General features: G+C 44.9%; 4 protein-coding genes across 4 annotated transcripts; all 4 read right to left on the bottom strand.

Moving 5' to 3' along the window:
- Positions 1–361: 361 nt before the first annotated feature.
- On the bottom strand, positions 362–823 carry LOC104456723 (hypothetical protein). Its single transcript, XM_010071576.3, has one exon. It carries the CDS (start codon positions 821–823, stop codon positions 362–364), a length of 462 nt encoding a protein of 153 aa, XP_010069878.2.
- Positions 824–9702: 8879 nt separating this feature from the next.
- On the bottom strand, positions 9703–10769 carry LOC104456722. The gene is made up of 2 exons (XM_010071575.3): positions 10520–10769; positions 9703–10424 (listed from the first exon to the last, which is right to left on the bottom strand). Exon 2 carries the CDS (start codon positions 10422–10424, stop codon positions 9996–9998), a length of 429 nt encoding a protein of 142 aa, XP_010069877.1. The 5' UTR covers positions 10520–10769; the 3' UTR covers positions 9703–9995.
- A 1280-nt stretch (positions 10770–12049) lies between these two features.
- LOC104456721 (hypothetical protein) lies at positions 12050–13282 on the bottom strand. Its single transcript, XM_010071574.3, has 2 exons — positions 13012–13282; positions 12050–12890 (listed from the first exon to the last, which is right to left on the bottom strand). The coding sequence occupies exons 1-2, from the start codon at positions 13192–13194 to the stop codon at positions 12312–12314; spliced, it is 762 nt and encodes a 253-aa protein (XP_010069876.1). The 5' UTR covers positions 13195–13282; the 3' UTR covers positions 12050–12311.
- A 2072-nt stretch (positions 13283–15354) lies between these two features.
- On the bottom strand, positions 15355–16482 carry LOC104456720 (GATA transcription factor 16). Its single transcript, XM_010071573.3, has 2 exons — positions 16105–16482; positions 15355–15995 (listed from the first exon to the last, which is right to left on the bottom strand). Exons 1-2 carry the CDS (start codon positions 16183–16185, stop codon positions 15708–15710), a joined length of 369 nt encoding a protein of 122 aa, XP_010069875.1. The 5' UTR covers positions 16186–16482; the 3' UTR covers positions 15355–15707.
- Positions 16483–18068: the final 1586 nt, after the last annotated feature.

Here is an 18068-nt window from a genome sequence, read left to right as displayed (position 1 = left end):
ATTCTCAAAATGAAAATTCTAACGACAACTCCAATTGCAATTCCTCGTCCCCCCGCCCCCTTCTAATGACAACTCCAATTGCAATTCCCCCCCCTCTCGCTTAAGATAATCGTAATTGTATGTGACGCTTTCTTTTTATTTTGGCAGACAATGGGAGTACAGGGGCAAATTTACAAGTGGGGATTAGAAAGAAAGAAAAAAGAAGAAAGGTCAGGCAAAACATAAGAGTCGGAACGCTTTCCTTATCCGGAAGCCCATCTCCGGCGACGATACGGCCGCTCCCTCGCCGGACCTACTCTATTTCTGGCTCCCCCCCCCATCGGCCGGCCAAAGAAATCCTCCGTTACATGATTTTTGCCCATCATTCCTCGCTGATCGCCGCCAGTTGGACCCGTTTCGGCGCGGCTGTGGTGACGGCCTTTGCCTGCGCCGCCATCAGGGCCTTGTACACCTCCAGGATCACCCGCTGGTCGTACTCCTTCGGCGGCTGCCGCCCGAACGCGCTCAGCCCGGCGTCGGTGACCGAGGAGCCGTACATGCCGCACACCCGCGAATCGGCGAAGCGCAGCATCATCTTCACGTAGCCGTCGCGGAGCCAGATCAAGAACTTCTTGGGCCAGAGCAGCAGCTTCTTGGGGGAGCTGAGGCGGCGGAGCTTCGGCGAGATCTTGATCCGCCAGGACCAGCGCCGCCTCCGCCGGGTCGAGCCCAGCTCCACCACCCGCATGCGGCGCCGGTTGCCCGACCCGTCTAGCCTCCGGTAGCTCCTCCTCTTCCAGTATCCCCTCAGGCTCTTGTACGCACTCACGGACGCACCTTCCATAGCTTCTCTTCGAGCCTTTTCTCTCTCTCTATCTCTCTCTCTCTCTACTCGTTTATGGTTCTGCAAAGATAAAAAGAGAGAGAGAGAGCGCTGAGTTCTAGATGAAGCTAAGTGAGTTTTGGTCAATTCGTAATAACTATTATATAAGATATATAGAGACACAGACATCAATGTGTGGAGGCATGAGCTTGCTGATGTGGATATGCATTGGTAGGAGTCATATATGTTGCGAGAATAAATAAATGTAGTAGCACAAGGCCGGCTACCTCACATGATTCGATGCATCCAAATAAATGGAATCTCAATAAAATTACTGATTCCTAATATACTGATTAGCTAAGGACGAAATCGCCTTGAATCCGCTTGGTCATATTTCTCTTTCACTAAAAATCAATCTTCAGACATGTGAATTACAGAAGTGGATATCATCCGTGCACTACAGATTTCATTAAAGTTTGTATGTACATGATATTCGCATCTATATAGCCTACCGATCACTGGACCAATCAGATGGGAGTTCCCTCTTATCAAGGATCGAAGAAGCATAGCTGGTGATAAATAATGGAGCTCCATGTTACTCGTGGGACAAGCTGCTAACATATAATGAATACCCCTTTTGTACTCTTCTATCTCGAAAGAAAAGTCGCCACCTGATTCGGATCAACGGATCACCTGGAATACTTCTTTTGGGGGAATCGAATCTACATGGGTCGGGTCGATTCGTCGCGGAAAAGGGGTTGGTAAAAAGTTACAACTCTCCCTTCTCATGATCCTCAGAGGGAGTGAGGGAAGGTGGTGGTGATCATTCGTTAATGGGTCATGCCAAGAAAGAAGGGTGAAACTCCATTTTCGAGTGGCATCCGCGTGTCACCGTCCATGGTGGGTTTGCGATGTGACTAGACGAAGAGCAAGATGGTCCTGGGGGTGGGGGACAGCCTCCCCCCCTTACGCTCCCCGCATTAAGTGCGGGGGATCGACTCATTGGCGATTGTAGTCGGCTGAACGGTACGGCATGTATAATCAATCGCGTTACAGAAATTGAGTGTAGAGATATTGGATTTCCCGCTTTCACGTTTGTGAGATTTAATGTGGGTCGTACTTTGTTGCGTTGATTAATGTAATCGGCCGTGGAAATAGCTTCCACGTTGCCTTCTCTGTCTGTCAAGGTACCTTCGGCTAAAAAGCTCGCGAATATCCATGGACTCGAGAGGATCCACCACTTTCTTTCTTGGACTCGGGTTTACTCATTTCAGGACCTTTATCGGTTCTTGATATGATTGTTTTCTGTGTTAATTTTTAGGGTAGTCTTTGACCAGGACTTCTAGGATCGTTGTCCGACTCGACCCGTCCATTGAGTAGAAGTAATTTATCTTTTTATCGATGTCATGACTGGGTTTGGTGGTAGTTGGTGAATAATCTTGGACATGGAGTATCTAGTGTGTCAGAAATTGAGGTAGAAGATGAATGCAAAGAACTGCAAGAAGGAGACGTGGGAAATTTTCTGTGTATTCTTTTCTGTGTCTATTGATGTACAAAGTCGATCTCTATATAATACAATTTGTCTAATAATAAAGAAAGAAAGATTATATTCCTTTAATCTATGTGTATCAGATCTAATCCTAAATTGACTAAAATAAATGATCTGCATCTCTTAAGATATACACCAGATCAGTATCATATCTTCCAACACTCCCCCTCAAGCTGGTGGCTTGTATATATCTAAGACACCAAGCTTGCCTAGAAGATATGAATGTTGTCTCTGGCATAAAGGCTTGGTAAATATATCAGCAGGCTGTTCAATGGTTCTGATTCCTCTTGCTTCGATTATCCCTTCTTGAATCTTCTCTCGAGTGAAGTGACAATCGACTTCTATGTGCTTTGTCCTTTCGTATAAAACAGGATTTGCAGCAAGCTTAAGTGCAGAATCATTGTCACAAAATAACAAAGTTGGTCCCTCGACCTTTACTCCTAGGTCTAGAAGCAAGCCCCGTAGCCAAACTACTTCACAAACAGCCTTCGCCATGGATCGATACTCGCCTTCGCCGATGACAAGGATACAGTAGATTGTTTCTTCGTCTTCCATGAGAGTAGGGATTCCCCAAGTTTGATGCAAAAACCAGTGATGGATCTTCGACTCATAGGACAAGTTGCATAATCCGCATCGCAATAAGCTGTCATTTTCATGTTGCAATTGCGGGAAAGGAGGATTCCTAGTCCCGGACATTTCTTCAAATATTTCACCACTTTCAAGGCAGCATTCATGTGAGACTGTTTTGGGCTATGCATGAATTGACCGAGTATCCGAACAGCATAACAAATGTCGGTCTCGTCATAGTGAGATAGATGAGTTTCCCAACTAGCCTCGATAGCTTGACGGGTCCTTGAGCAGTGGATCATTTTCGTGGACTGGAGTCCCGCATCATATTCTGCGGTGGTTAACTTGACATTTTGCTCGATGGGGATGACTGCGGCTTGCATCCCGATAATCCCGCTTCGATATAATCTCCGCACATATTTTCGCCGACTAAGAGAGATACCTTGCTCGACGGGCTATCTCAATTCCAAGAAAATATTTCGGTGACCCCAAATCTTTGATATGAAACTTGGAATTGAGATTTTCTTTAAGGTTCTTCACAAAGAAGCTCATCATTGCCCATGATAAGTATGTCATCAACGTATATCATTAAGTAGACGGATGACGTACCTTTTGTCCATGAGAAAAGTGCATAATCATGCTTGGATTGTTGGAAGCCCACAGCTGTGAGTGCACTTGTGAACTTGGCATACCACTGTCGCGAAGCCTGCTTGAGACCATAAAGGGATTTACGGAGACGACACACATTGGACTCCCCCTGTCTCCGTAAACCCGGTGGAAGATCCATATAAATTTCTTCATCTAAATCTCCATGAAGAAATGCATTATGAACATCCATTTGATGTAATGACCAATCACGAAATGCAGCAATGGATAAAAATGTACGAACTGTAACATCCTTTGCTACTGGAGAGAAAGTTTCGTGATAGTCAAAACCTGCTTTCTGAGTGAACCCTTTAGCCACTAATCGAGCCTTGTATCTTTCGATGGACCCGTCGGCTCTATGTTTGATCTTGTAGACCCACTTGCAACCAATTGGCTTGCGATTTGATGGTAATGAGACGATATCCCATGTATGATTTTCTAACAAGGCATGCAATTCTTTTCCATGGCTTCTTGCCAACGAGGGTCTTTGATGCCTCATTGTAATGAGATGGTTCTTGTTCCTCAGATACTCGACTAATGCAACACATATGATCGGTTGATAATCTTTGGAAAGATACATATGCGGAGATAGGATAATGTGTACCTGATAATTTGGAAGCCGTGCAAATATAATCCTTTGTCCATGTAGGTGGACGAGTATTGCGTCCTGATCGCCTGGGCATTTGAGGTTGTGGACTAGAAGATATCTCCTCATTGTGTGATACTTCTTCATTTTTGTCATGTCCTGGGGACGTCATATCAACTTCTTCTGTGTTTCCAATAGAGTTATCCATGGAATGTGCATCAGAATTTGGAGATGGTGTTGTAATGCCCGATGTATGTTTTGGACTTGTGAGAATATATGTTTGGCCAGGAGATGATTCTTCATCTGATACAAACCGAGTATGATCGGTGTCCCTGTCGGAATCTACAGATGGTTCTCATTTATCACGGAAGGGAAATATTTCCTCATGAAAGACGACGTCCCTGCTTATAAAAAATTCTCCAGTGGATGGCTCAAAGACTCTATATCCCTTTTGTAAGGTGGCATACCCCATAAAGATGCACTGGCGGGCTCTAGGACTCATCTTGTCTCGAGGTCCTACCGTTGTTACATAGCATAGACAACCAAAAACTCTTAAATGATGCGTTTCCGGTTTTTTTCTATAAAGCATCTCATATGGAGTTTTACCAGCAAGCACCCGACTCGGCATACGATTAATCAGATAAGCAGCTGTAATTATGCAGTCTCCCCAAAAATTTTCAGGAATCGAGGCTTGAAATTTCAGAGCACGTGATACCTCTAATAAATGCCGGTGCTTGCGCTCAACAACGCCATTTTGTTGTGGAGTGTAGATACATGAGCTTTCATGCAGAATTCCATTTGAGGAGAAAAAAATCTCACATTCATTGCTGAAGAATTCCCTTCCATTATCAGTGCGAATGCGCTGAATAGACTTCCCAAATTGATTCTTGGACAGGGAGAAGAAAGTTTTCAGATAATGAAAAACTTGGCCCTTGGACTGCATCAGAAATACCCATGTGGCTCTTGAAAAATCATCCACAATTGTCAGAAAAAATCGGGAACCATCACGATTTGGTGTGTGATAAGGTCCCCAAATATCAGCATGGATTAGAGAAAAAAGATCTTTTGCACGAGAGACACTATTTGGAAAGGGTGTACGAGTTTGCTTTGCCAATGGACAAATAGGACAATGAGAACAAGGAATAGAGGCGCTATGGCCCAATCTTTGATGACTAACAAGAATTTTATCATTGGTAGCAGAATTACACAATGACAAATTATTCAATTCAACACATGATAAATATGAACTGCAGGGAAATTTGATCCAAAAATATAGCCCTTGAGAGATACTACCCAAGCCCATCAGTCTGCCAGTCGAAAGGGCCTGAAATATACATTGATCAGAATCAAATAGGACTCGGCACGAATTTTCTTCACAAACTCGAGACACTGATATTAGATTGAAATTGAAATCAGGAACATATAATACGTTCTTGAGAGTTATGAGTGGGCTAAGATTTATGGTGCCAATCATCATCACAAGTGTGGAATTACCATTGGGAAGCTGTACTGAAGCTGGAATAGGCAATTTCTGGATTTTTGAGAAAATTTTTTTATCACGGGCAATATGATCACTGGCCCCAGAATCAATTATCCACTTATCATTGGAAATTGAATTCGCCAAACAATATGAAGTACCTGTGAAACTTCCAGTCTTGTCAGATGTGTCCAATTTTTTGAAAGCCTTCATAAGTTCTTGATATTGCTCTTGGTCAATTGGCTGATGTTGTCCTGTAACCTGAAAGACAGCTTGAAAAATCCTTCTTTCCTTTCTCTCCCGGGCTTGCCATGTAGTTTCCAGCAATTATCAATTGTGTGATGAGGGCGCTTGCAATAATCGCAGTATAATTTACCTTTGCCCTTGAAATTTCCCTTTAATGTTGCAACATATGGCGGTCCAATTGGACCTTTTAAATAGGGCAAGCTCGCTGCTTCTTGTGGACCGTCGGATGCGAAGAAAGAGCGCGGGCCGTCGGATCCTGTGGGGAGCGAGATCGCATGCGAGCCGTCCGATGCTGCTGAGAAGAATCCTCGGTGACCGTCGGATCTGATCAGTGGGTGCGAGCCACGTGAGCCGTCGGATCGCCTTGAAGAATCGTGGCCGTCCACTCCTCCTTTCCTTAGGGTTCGAGAATCTTCAAGAAACCCTAAGTTTTGCCCGATTCTCCCCCTTTTTGCTGCTCCTCTCTCCAAACCACTGCCATGTACTGCAAGTGCGATTCCTTCTTTGGGATTGTCGAGCACAGCAAGGCGCTAGCTTTCCTCCTGCGTTGCAAGTTGGTAGATCCGAGCGAGGGTTGGCGTTGGATCCATGGTGAGTATCTGCGTCCGGAAAGAGAGGTACGATTCATTTAGGGCAAGGAGAAATCTGGTGACTTTTTCTCGTTCCCGAATCGTTCGATATTGTTGAAGCGTCGACTCAGGTCCTTCTAATTTTTCTTCCACCGCGTCTAATTCATTCCATAACGCTGAGATCTTGTTGTAAATGGTGGCTACGCTCATGTTTCCCTGTTTCAATTCCGAAAGCTGTTGGGTTAGTGAAAAAACTCGAACCCGATCCAATTTCCCGTACATATTTCTTTTATATTTTCCCACATCTGTTTTGGGTCTTCCGTCGGCGGTAATCCGGCCGCGACTTCGGAAGTAACACAGTTTCCGATCCATGTCCGGACCAACTAGTTACACTTCCTCCATAGTCGTGCTCGCCGCTCGTCGGATGGGATTGGAATCGTTCCATCAATAAACCCATCTTTTCTTTGGTCACCAATGCACGCCGGAATTCACGGGACCAGCTTGAATAGTTGTCGGCCCCGGTGAGTTGCTGGGTGATGAGCCGTAGCTCTGGCCCGTCGGCCGTTGTGGTGTAAAGCGGATCACCGGGTTCCGGCTTGCCACTGTTGGCGAAGATCTGATATGGAAAGGGACTCGGTGCAGGAATCGGGTAGGGATTTGCGCCTTGACCCGAACCGCCCAAGCCAAAAACGTGACTCGCATTTTGAAATCCCGGGTAGGGATTCGTTCCCATACCCGGTCCAATTGAACCGCCCGTCTCGCTCCGAGCCGATGGCGGGATTTGCCCCATCACCGGTTGGTAGATCTCCGTCGGCTCGCACGCCGCTTTGGTAGCCGGCGATGATGCATTGGGAATTGACCCATGATACCATGGATACGGCATCCATTGGTAGGGATAGCCCGCGAAGGATTGTCCCCGTATTAGCCTAAGCCGATGCTTTTGCCATTGCACGTGCGGTTGCTGAATTTGTTGTTCGTGCGAGATGACAATAGATGAATCTTGATTTCCAATGGGTTGTATCGGTGCATTCGCGTGCATCGGTCGGCTGAAAACGAGGTAAGATCTTCCGGTTTTGTCATGTTGAAAAGAAAACCGATTCCTCTGCTAACTCCTTTCGCAGATGAGGTTCCTCACTTTAGGTAATCAACACCGTGATTCCTTCGGCAACACTTGTCTGGAATTTGGAGTGGCTTACGAGGTAATCGGAGCGGATGCGGAAAAAGGTTGCTCTGATACCATGTCAGAAATTGAGGTAGAAGATGAATGCAAAGAACTGTAAGAAGGAGACGTGGGAAATTTTCTGTGTATTCTTTTCTGTGTCTATTGATGTACAAAGTCGATCTCTATATAATACAATTTGTCTAATAATAAAGAAAGAAAGATTATATTCCTTTAATCTATGTGTATCAGATCTAATCCTAAATTGACTAAAATAAATGATCTGCATCTCTTAAGATATACACCAGATCAGTATCATATCTTCCAACATAGTGGTGAGTGGGTACATACTTAAAAGGTTCAAATCACAAGATTTCTACCATCTAACATGAGATTTGCTTGGCTCAGCATAACACTAATTGAAAAACGAAATAGGTTGAACCCGGTTTAAGCTCACTTTTATGGTCCTCAATTGCCTTCAAAAATACACACATTTACTTCTCTTGCAAAAGGACATTTCGAATTCTCAAGAGAGATGTCTAGCGTGTATTGCTCCTGCCTAATACATGGACCAAACAAGTCATCCTAATTAGAGATGCGTTTCGAGATTTGCTTCCTATCGGGAGGTCCACCTGCTACAACGAATCGAATTTATTTTTCCACCAAACGTATATTTCTAATAAAAGCAAAACTAACATTCAGGTTTCATCTTCGAAACCAGATTCAAATAATGAAAGTGCTCAAACCAGAGATTACCTCTTTCCATCAAGGATTGAGACTAGGGACACCCTTGTAATCGGGGAACTAGTTAAACCCCCATAATCTAAGCTAATTAAGGCTAAGCAAAGAGCGCGAGATCTTGATTTAGGCAGGGCATTAGACACGAATGATTGTAGAAGCCGATGTGACGGAGTTGCGATGCCCTAAATTACCTAACTGAAGTATAAGCCTAACCTGCCTAAATTTAACGACATTTTGGCGATTGCTTGAATGTGATTCAGATTTCACTGCGACACCAAACAAGAATCCAGGAGAGGGAACATGGAAAATTAAAAAAAAAAAAAAACAAAACAAAACAAAAACCCCCAAAGATGACAAATCGGTGGAACTTACCGGGTCGAAGGGAAACCACCGGAAAGAGAGAGCCGAGCGGCGAACGATGACGAACGATGATGCATCACCGCGAAGAGACCGTTCTCATGCGCTCCATCCAGATAAGAGAAGAGAGGGATGCCCAGGTAATGGCGCCGACGGGCGGGCCTGCCAAAGCGGTGAAATCGCAGCCATATAGGCATGGTTGTCTGATTTCCACACAAAAATGCAACATATTAAGGGGGAAAAAATAGATTGGCCCAGAAAGAGTACGAATTTCTGGACCATCCGTCCAAGGGTTCACGTCAGATTAGGCCGACTAAATTTGGAATTTTTCTCTGGTTGCCTCTTATCTTTCGGATGTTGACTGAATTATGTTTTCAATTGCTGGAAAAATAGCAAATTTTCAACTCATTTTTGCTTTCCAGATTGATAATTGTATAGCGGCAAAATAATGTCGATTCATTCGACTCTCATTGCCCTTAAAGGGGATAGGTACTGAAAACAGTGCTTGTATTTGACAAAAGTTGACATGGACCTAGACTGTAATTTGATGTTAATTAACTCAATAATTATAAGATTTTTAGGTATTATCTCGGACACAAGATACTTTTGCTAATTATTGGAATTGCTTTGTTGAACCTATGATTATTTTTGCAAATGATACCTCGAGAAGTCCCGTGCCGTCTCTTCCCTTTCTTAAATATCTAGATAAACCTAATTTTGCTTCTTCTTCTTCTTCTTCTTCTTCTTCTTCTTTTTTGCATAAAAATTTTCCTCCAATCAACTATACAGGCAGCTTCACCAGGGAAATAAATAAAGTATGCTAAAATCAAATTATGTCACAAATGACTATCTTGCAAATAATTTTCAGAAACCTAAAAAAACGACCGACATTCTATCCAATTTGCAGCTAATTGATATTTTCGGAAGAGAGGATGGTGCCTATATAAAATGAGTTACTTTTAATTTGAAAGTTTGGGAATCGAAACATTTCTTACAAAAACACGTGACAAAATGATCATTTATATCTAATTCAATAAAGTAAAAAGTTGCAAAACGAGAATTCAAAGGGGGAGAACCATATTAGTCTAAGCGCACCAACCAGGCTTAGGAAAACCAAAAATTACTTTTCCAAGTCCTCCCAAATGAAAGAGAAACAGGGGCTTGAAACTACAAAAATTAACCAGAAGATTAACCAGAAAAACATAGCAACTCGAAAAACAGCAGCTACATCACGAGAGCTCGTGATTGACAGAAAAGAAAGCAGAACAGGAGTCACTGACTTCTCTTCTCCGACGAATTACTTCCTACCCTTCTTCGCTGGCTTTGAAGAGCTCGCTCTCTTCAAGCTCTTCCTCTTCACTGCCGCCGCCGTCACCGTCGCCGTCGCCTTCTTGGTCCTCTTCTTGTTCCCGTTCTTGAACCCCTCGGGCGTCTTCACCTCGCTCAACCGCTTCATCTTCCCGCCGTCACGACCACCGACCTCTGGCGCCGTCGCCTTCCTCTTCCTCGTCGCCTTCTTCAGAGCTTCCGGCGTCTCCACCTGGCTCAGCCTCCTCGTCTTCCTCCTGGCCCTCTGCTCCTCCGGGGCCTCTCTTTCCAGGAGCCCTGGATCCTCCGTCGGTGACGCCACCTTGTGGGAGCTCTTCACCTTCACGAGCCGCTCCGAATCTGCGGGCGGGCTCGAACCTGCCTGGTCCTCCGAGATGAGGGTTGCGTTGCTCATCATCTGCCAAAACAAGAAAACATGAAAAAAAATCACGACGAATTTCCACAATCCTCTTGAAGAAGGGAAGGGTCGATGCGGAAAGCAGAGAAGAGAACCTCCAGTAGGGAGGATGCACGGTCGAAGATGGTTCGGTGCTTTTCGCCAATTTCCTTCCTTTCTTGCCTCAGAGAGAGAGAGAGAGAGAGAGAAGCAGAAACAAGAGACAGTGACAGTGCGCGCAAGGGGGTCGTCTTTTCAATTTTGAAAGACGCGGCGGGATCGAGAAGTAGCCGTTTGTGGGCTCGTAAGCATGAGTGGGCCACGATTACTATACAGTAAGTGGCCGCCGATTCAAACTGCAGAATGTGAGCTGCAGTCCTCAAATTATTAGGTCATATCAGCGAAAACCAAAAGGCGATCATGTCCTTTTTCATATGATAAGGTGCAAGGAAAATGGTCGTTGGTAGGTCTGACAAACGTTCTGACACAGCAGGTTTCCGTTCATACATTCACCGATCGGAGACTCGATCGGAAGAAAACTAGGAATGAAAGAAAATGTAGCTTCCTTTGACCTCTTCTTATGTCATGAAAATCAGTTCCATCCAGTTTCCTCACCACCAAGCTATATAATTATGACCCAGCTTCATTGCCTCAGGGCGGAGCTACTCAGATCGAAACATCAGAGACTGGCGAATTTTTCGGTCCACGCCGTTTTTACTTTCTCCTTGTTATTGCATTCCGCGTAAACCGGTGGCTCCGGGAGCATCTAATGACCAGCAGAGCGATTTAGGTCATCCCCATCTAACGAGACCGTGCTAAACGGGCCCCCAAGAAGCGAAAGACGACGACTTGGGCTCTCCAGATAACTTGAATCGACGACAGTCATTGTGTAGAGACTGGTCTTGGTGACAGGAGCCCGGCAGTGGATATCTTCGGCCCGAGAGACGCGGCGAATTTCGTCGGTCCTGTCCCGCGGGTACTATTCCCAAAAGCTCGGAGCGATGTGGCGTCGTTTCACTGGTGGATCTGTGTTGCACGTCCGTCCCACGACAACAGAAGACAAAAACTCTCTCTCCTCCCCGCGCTCTTCCCCCCTTGGCTCTCACCGGAGGCGACCAACCTGCAGAAGCCCGGCCACCTCCGTCACGTGCCGGACGACGCTAGGGCAGCCCACTTTTGCCGCAGACGTCGCTTATCGTGGCATCACGGTAGCTGGAGCTGACGGCTCTCTTGAGTTCCCTCCTTTTGGATCCTTGGGAAAGCCCAGTTGGTAAAGCTTCGCTGTTCCAATTGGGCCTTTGCGATTACGGATTGTCTCTCTGATCACTCACACTCCATCCATCAACGCGTAGGACAAGATGACAAGCCAAAATCTGAAGCTCCCCTCAAACTCGTGGTCGACCGAGGTTTGACTGCGGCAAGCGTGGACGGGGCGGAGGTAGACGCTGATCTGGCAGATTCAAGGTTGTCGGTAGGCCACGGAATGGTGGGCGAGGGACAGCGAACGAGACCACTGCACGACAGGGCATGGCAGAGGAGCGAACGGAGGACAGGGAAAAATCGACAGAGCGAGGAGACCGGGAACGTGATATTAACAATTTTCGCTGAAAATTGTTAACTTTTGAACAAATTACAAGCATTCTCTACACCAAATTATGCGTCTCAGATGTACATGAACGGGCACGTCTGTGGAAATTGCGGGTTGTGAAGATCCAGCACGTCTACAAGCAGACAAAATTAAGAACGAGTACAAAGTAAAACTCTCTTGAAATGTGCCCATTCGCATTTTGCCACGAGCAAATCTGCGGTTAAGGCAGGGTTATTGGGAAGGAGAAGCCCTCGAGCAGATTATTAAATATACATACACTTCGTTTACAAGTCGAAGCTCACGAGGAAAATTCGTAGCTCTCATACTTCACCACGAAGAGCCCTGAGCACCCTGGACTGCGGAGCATCGGGGTCCCCCCTCATCGCCGACTCCTTCCAGATCCTCGCCGCCCGCATCAGCGCCTCCTCGGCCGTGTCCAGCTGCTCCGGTCTCCACCCCACCACGTCCGGCGCTCCCCCGTAGCTCGCCGAGTCCGCCGTCCCGTCCGTTGCCCTCGTGATCGGCTTCCTCGTGTCGGCAAACTTTATCTCCGACAGTGGCGAAGCCTTGTGGTGCGCGAAATACTCCCTGTCGTCCTCATCCGCTTCTCCTCTGTTCCCCCGCGATCGGTTCTGTTCATCGCCTTCCGGCCACGGCGAGCCATCCAGCCCCGCGCAGCTCACGTTTTCAAGCGGCGTGGCGGGCGCTTTGTTCCGTTTCTGCTGGTAATTGGGTTCGACGGGGTTGTTCACAGGGGTACTCTGGAGCCTCGGCGAGGTGGAGTGGGGCGGCCTGGGCGGCGCGAACGGCTCGGAGTCGCCCCTGGCTTTGGGGTGCTCCGGTTCCACGTCTCGCTTCATTGCTGGTTTAGGGTCAGGCTCATACACTTTCCTAGTTTCCTGCCAATTACACAACCCTCATTTTAGCTATTCACTAGAATCGCGCAACGTACACCGTATGCGAAACAAGTCCAAACAGACATTATTACTAAACGAAACCCAGTTAAGATGATTCGCATACCTCCGGCTCTCCGGAGAAAACGGCGGGCTTCACTTCAGATTCTCTCTCTTTCGCGTGGACGTCGGGATCGGCCGTGCGACCGGCCGACACCGACGCAAGCCCTCGCCTCGCGGCTTCACGGCGACGGTATCCGGTCGCGGCTCTGTAAGAGCTCCCGGCGATGGCCACTAACCTCGATCGCATCTGGTCTCGTGCGCTCTTGATCTCGCGCGCTTTGCTCCACTGGGTCGCTCGATCGCGTTCTCAGCTGGGATGATGATGACAAGATGGCGCGGGGAACGGTCTTTATTTGCAGAGGCCAGGAGCTGACGAGGACTTTCTAGAGAAGGCGTCAGGGACGACGCGTGGCGGGCATGCTGACGTGGCCTCGCGTCTTTGGGTGCACGTGTCGGTTGTTTATTTGATGTTCGGAATACTTCTGCGTGGTGGGGTTGCGAGACTCGCCCAGAAACATGCCGAAGCTTTCGTCCTTCCGTGGATTAGGACCAACGCTACGTTGTCGTATTTGGGGTCCGGCGTTCCCGTGGAATTTGTAACTTAGGATTGAAACAAGAATTCCTATGGACATCGCACGATCGCTGGACAGTAAGAGTTTCCTCTTTTTTTTTCTTTTTTTTTTCTTCCCACCTTCCGGTCTTTGAAATATCTTCGACGATGATGTGATCGAATCTTTCGACTTGAACATTTTTCTATTATGAAGGCACGTATCGAGCTACAAATATCTAAGTATTCGCTTACTGAACGACAAGAACTTACAATGTTACTCTTTATCGAGAGAATCATATCCACCACTAGTCCGATACTACTTCTTATGATAATTCAAAAACGGAATGACCGTGAATAGCTTATCGCCTCTACTTGTCAAGGAGAATATTGAACTTGAAAATGCGATTTTCAGTGTCCTGTTTCTCCACCTCCCTCTCAAGCCAAAGTAATTAAAATAAACCCACTTGATAACAGTAGTCGGAGTAGATGCAGTTGATTAGAATATTAAGGGGATTTCTCACTCAAGGATTGCATCACTTATTCGAATTTCATAAATTTTATATAAATTGCTCTAGATCAAGGTCACATAATAGTCTTAATTGAGATAACCAAATCCACAGCTATCATACATCACTTCTTATAAACTTTAATAATGGAATCATCTACTAAATTTGACATGAAAACAATGAAAATAAAATCCACCTGATAACAACAACCATACTTGGAACAGCTGATTGGACTATGGGAGGAATTCTGACTGAAGAACTGTACAACACAAAGGCGTCGTATTTAGCGAAATATTCTCGTGGTCCATGCTTGGATTGAAGACTGGACAAGCTGAACTCATTTGGGTGACATCACTCAAATAAAACCAAAAAAAATTGATCCTATATGACGTTTTAGAGACACCTTTTCTATTAGAATAAACCCCCTAAATCCAGATGAAAAGAAAATTATAGAATATTTTTTACTCAGAGTAGTCTGAGGTTGTGTTTGGTTCAGCATTTAACTCCTGGGACAATCCCAACTAAGACGGACTAATGGCGAGCAAGATTAAAAAAAACAAGTGGCTCTGCGTGTAAGACCTTGCGCGAGAGTCTTCCTCAATAAGAATAAAGAAAGCTTTCGGGCGTGCACTTTGGCAAAAAGGATGTTAAGCTAATTGCTTGCCATGACTGAGTGAGGGAATCTATGAGAAAAGATTCTCGAACCTGAGTCACGACTAAATAAAGTCGCAACTTCATCCGACGCCACTTTGATATATAGCCGGTTGTACCCCTTCTTTTTGCTTCCCTCGTTTCTTTAACTCGCTAGAACTGTCTTTTTACCTCTTAACCCAAAAGTAAGCTGGTAAATGAAGTACCCCATCCTATCAGTTTGTGACATAAACCTAACTTCGACCCATAAAGCAATGAATCGATTTCAGTTTAAGAAAAGATAAAAAAAGGGAAACCTTCGAGCCAATTATTCCTTTAATCGGTTCAACACAGTTCCTAAATTTAATAAGAAAAGCTAGATACCCCTCTCTTTAATCGCATGGTTTGGTCCCACCCCTTAGCGTTCCCGGGGCACTCGACGAATCATTGAGTAGAAAAAAATTCTTGGATCGTTCTGGACTTTCAACGACTTGCACATTATAAAATGGCGGTTGTCTCGAATATTCTTCAATATCGATATCCCTATCTCTACAATTCACCGAATGGCCGCTCTTCATGATTATCCCGTCGAACCTTGCGCATCAAGTCGAAGACCGAGGCCACCCTCCTTAATGATTGGACTAGGAATCGTTTCGAGTCGCCTTCTTCAACCCAGAATGGGCAGGCAAGTTTCCTTTATCTAAGAAAATGATCCTGCCTATAGGCGAGAAATAATATATAAAATAAGAACCGCAGCAAACAGAGTATCTAATCATCGATCCAGTCCGCTCCAATCCACATGAAAATGGGTGAGAAATGCATTATTCACACTCGTAAAGCACCCAATTGAACCAATTCTGGACAAATTCAAAGAGATTCTTCAGGCTTTAGTGCACGACTCGGTGTGGAAACCTAGGGAAAAGGAAAAGAAAAGGGGGGGGCGAAAACTCAAACAGTGTCCGGGTGTTACACTGGTGATTTCTTTTTCATCCACCAGAGAGCAGGCTTCATCCAGAGGTTGAAGATGATGGCGATGCCTCATAAGGCCAAAAAGATCGTGCCCTCGATGAGTTTTCAACCGAAGACATCGCAGGAGAGAGCCATCAAGAGTATGGCCGCCTCTTCTTCCTCTCGCAACCTCCACCTCATCTCGCCGGTCATTGCTCTGTTTTTCTCGGACTCTGTTTTCGCGGCGGGATTTACCAACCCCTGCTTCACCATGTCCGCCAGCCCTCCCTCGATTCTGTCGTTGTTGGTGGCGGCGGCGGCGGCGGCGGGTGTGTTCTTGAAGCCCTTCTTGTCCGCGCCCAGCAATCCCCTGCTCCTTTTCCTGTACTTGATCCCACACGCGTTGCACAGGGACTGCCAAGAAAACAGACACCAACCGAATCAGGAATCGAACAGTGAAGAACTACAGTAAGAGAGGAATCGGGTGTCGAATTCGATAGAGAGATCAAGTTTTGATCGGTACCCGAGGACCGGCAGGGCCGCCTCGCCACATCGGGGTTCGCGTGGTGCGACACTCCACGCAGTGCCTGTCCACAACTTTCATCTTCTTCCTTCCCCCGAAAAGACAAGAACAGAAGATCGCTTCGATGTAGGATGAGATTGATCAAGAATCGCCCGTTGCCCTCTTCGGATCACCCGCGGACGCTTCTTGTCCAGCTTGATCTGGGGGACCGAAACCGATCGGCGGGTGCTTGGATCGTTGCGTGCTGGACTGGAGGACTTCGGTTGGGAGAACCGGAGTCGATAAGAACGCGGAGAGAATTCGGGAGGCGGAGCAGGGGAGGGAGGGAGCGAAGCAGAGAAGCTCTGGGGTTGCTAAGATTTTTAAGGAGTTTATAAGGCTCGGGGATTAGCCTCTGTTTCCCTTTTTCTCTCTTCTTATTTTTAAATCTTTTTTTTCTTTTTGGGGACAAATGAGAATTCATAATTTATAAATTATAAGAAATGCTCTTGAAAAAATAATTGTGTTTATAAATAAATAAAAAAGTTAAAAGCCAGGAGGGAAGTGATAATGTGCCAAATTTGTATCACATATTTCCCCATTTGAAAACAGTATGAAAAGACAGCGACCCTCTCCGGCTTCTGTGGGCGACTCTCTCAGTTTTTATTTTTGTCCCCCTCTATCTTTCGTTTTTCCTTGCCTTACCTCTTTTCTTTTTTTTTTATTTGTTTGCCTTCTATTTAAAAAAAAAAAAGAAAGTTATGTGGATATCATATCATCTCATTCAATGATTAAGAACCTCTATTATTACTTTTTTTTTTGGTCGGAAATTAAGAAAGAACCTCTATGAGAAGGCCCCTTCCGATTGCATGAGTCAAAATATTTCCAAACCTATTGATATTGATGTCTAGATTAAAAGTCATTTTGAATTTTTTTACTTATTAGAAACTTGATTTTTTTTATTTTAATTGATTTTTTTATATGGGACGACCCAAAATATAGATTTTGCCTTCCCCATACACAATTTTTAGGCCTTTATTTATTTCATGGCCAGCGAAGTAACATAAACAAACATTATCTAGTTACATTTCTCTAATTATGCTTTTTTTTGGACCAACTCTAATTATGCTTAAGAGTTTATTTTTATCATCAATTCACCGAAACATGTCGATTTGCTAAATTTTGCCTAATATATAATCTCCTTATTGATTAAGGGTTTTTACATAATATACACATAAAACAAAGCAAGTCTTCTATTTTTATAAGCTGTGGTCAATGTCATAATATTCTTTTCTAAATTGGTTTCAGAATTAGCTTCATTTTCATATTGGCGAACACGCAAGTTTACAAATCCATTTCATTAACAAAATAAATTTTTTTCAATAGTTATATTTTTTTCAATAGGCAATGAATATTGTAAGATTATCCATGAACAGTTTCGTCCATCAATGCTAAAATAATGGGCGAGGTTGCGTGACAGAATTTTGTGCAGAAAAGGAGAATAAATTGCCCCCCTTCCCCAACATTAATCAAGAAAAAGCGAAAGGCTATCATCATCCTGAGACACGAAAGCTGTCTTTTGCTTTGAGCAGGTTGACGTGGAGATGAGATGTCCTTTCTTTCTTCGTTTTATCGACAAGATTAAGCAGATTGCAAAAAGCGGCCGTGAACAGTGCAGGTTCTAATGAGTTTCTGAGAATTCCAGATTAACCTCCATCGTTGAAGGAAAAAAAGCAAAGTACAAAAAAGGAAAAAATATTTCCCTCTTCCTTAAAAGTTCAAATTATTTTTTTCCTCAAAATGATTTACGAAATAACGTTACATGTGTCTAAGTTTTCAGAAGTGTGTTTAGCAACAAATAAAAGTTGAAGTTCGGTATCAAATTCAAGCGTACCCTTCTTCTTTTTTTGATAAATAAAGAATTCCTTTTTTGATTTTGCCCACTCATTTTTGCTGGTAAATATACCAGTTTCAAAACATTGCTT

The sequence above is a fragment of the Eucalyptus grandis genome, chromosome 8 (genome assembly GCF_016545825.1).
Source record: "Eucalyptus grandis isolate ANBG69807.140 chromosome 8, ASM1654582v1, whole genome shotgun sequence".
Lineage (NCBI taxonomy): Eukaryota > Viridiplantae > Streptophyta > Magnoliopsida > Myrtales > Myrtaceae > Eucalyptus > Eucalyptus grandis.
The sequence above is the reverse complement of the archived record's forward strand: the minus strand, read 5'-3'. Positions and strand labels throughout refer to the sequence as shown.

Excerpts from the sequence above, each read along its gene's own strand:
- LOC104456723 (XM_010071576.3), bottom strand. The coding sequence starts at position 823 with ATGGAAGGTGCGTCCGTGAGTGCGTACAAGAGCCTGAGGGGATACTGG.
- LOC104456722 (XM_010071575.3), bottom strand. The coding sequence starts at position 10,424 with ATGATGAGCAACGCAACCCTCATCTCGGAGGACCAGGCAGGTTCGAGC.
- LOC104456720 (XM_010071573.3), bottom strand. The coding sequence starts at position 16,185 with ATGAAAGTTGTGGACAGGCACTGCGTGGAGTGTCGCACCACGCGAACC. Across the intron at positions 15,996-16,104 it reads GCGGCCCTGCCGGTCCTCGG|TCCCTGTGCAACGCGTGTGG; the intron begins GTACCGATCAAA and ends TTTTCTTGGCAG.
- LOC104456721 (XM_010071574.3), bottom strand. The coding sequence starts at position 13,194 with ATGCGATCGAGGTTAGTGGCCATCGCCGGGAGCTCTTACAGAGCCGCG. Across the intron at positions 12,891-13,011 it reads TTTTCTCCGGAGAGCCGGAG|GAAACTAGGAAAGTGTATGA; the intron begins GTATGCGAATCA and ends TGTAATTGGCAG.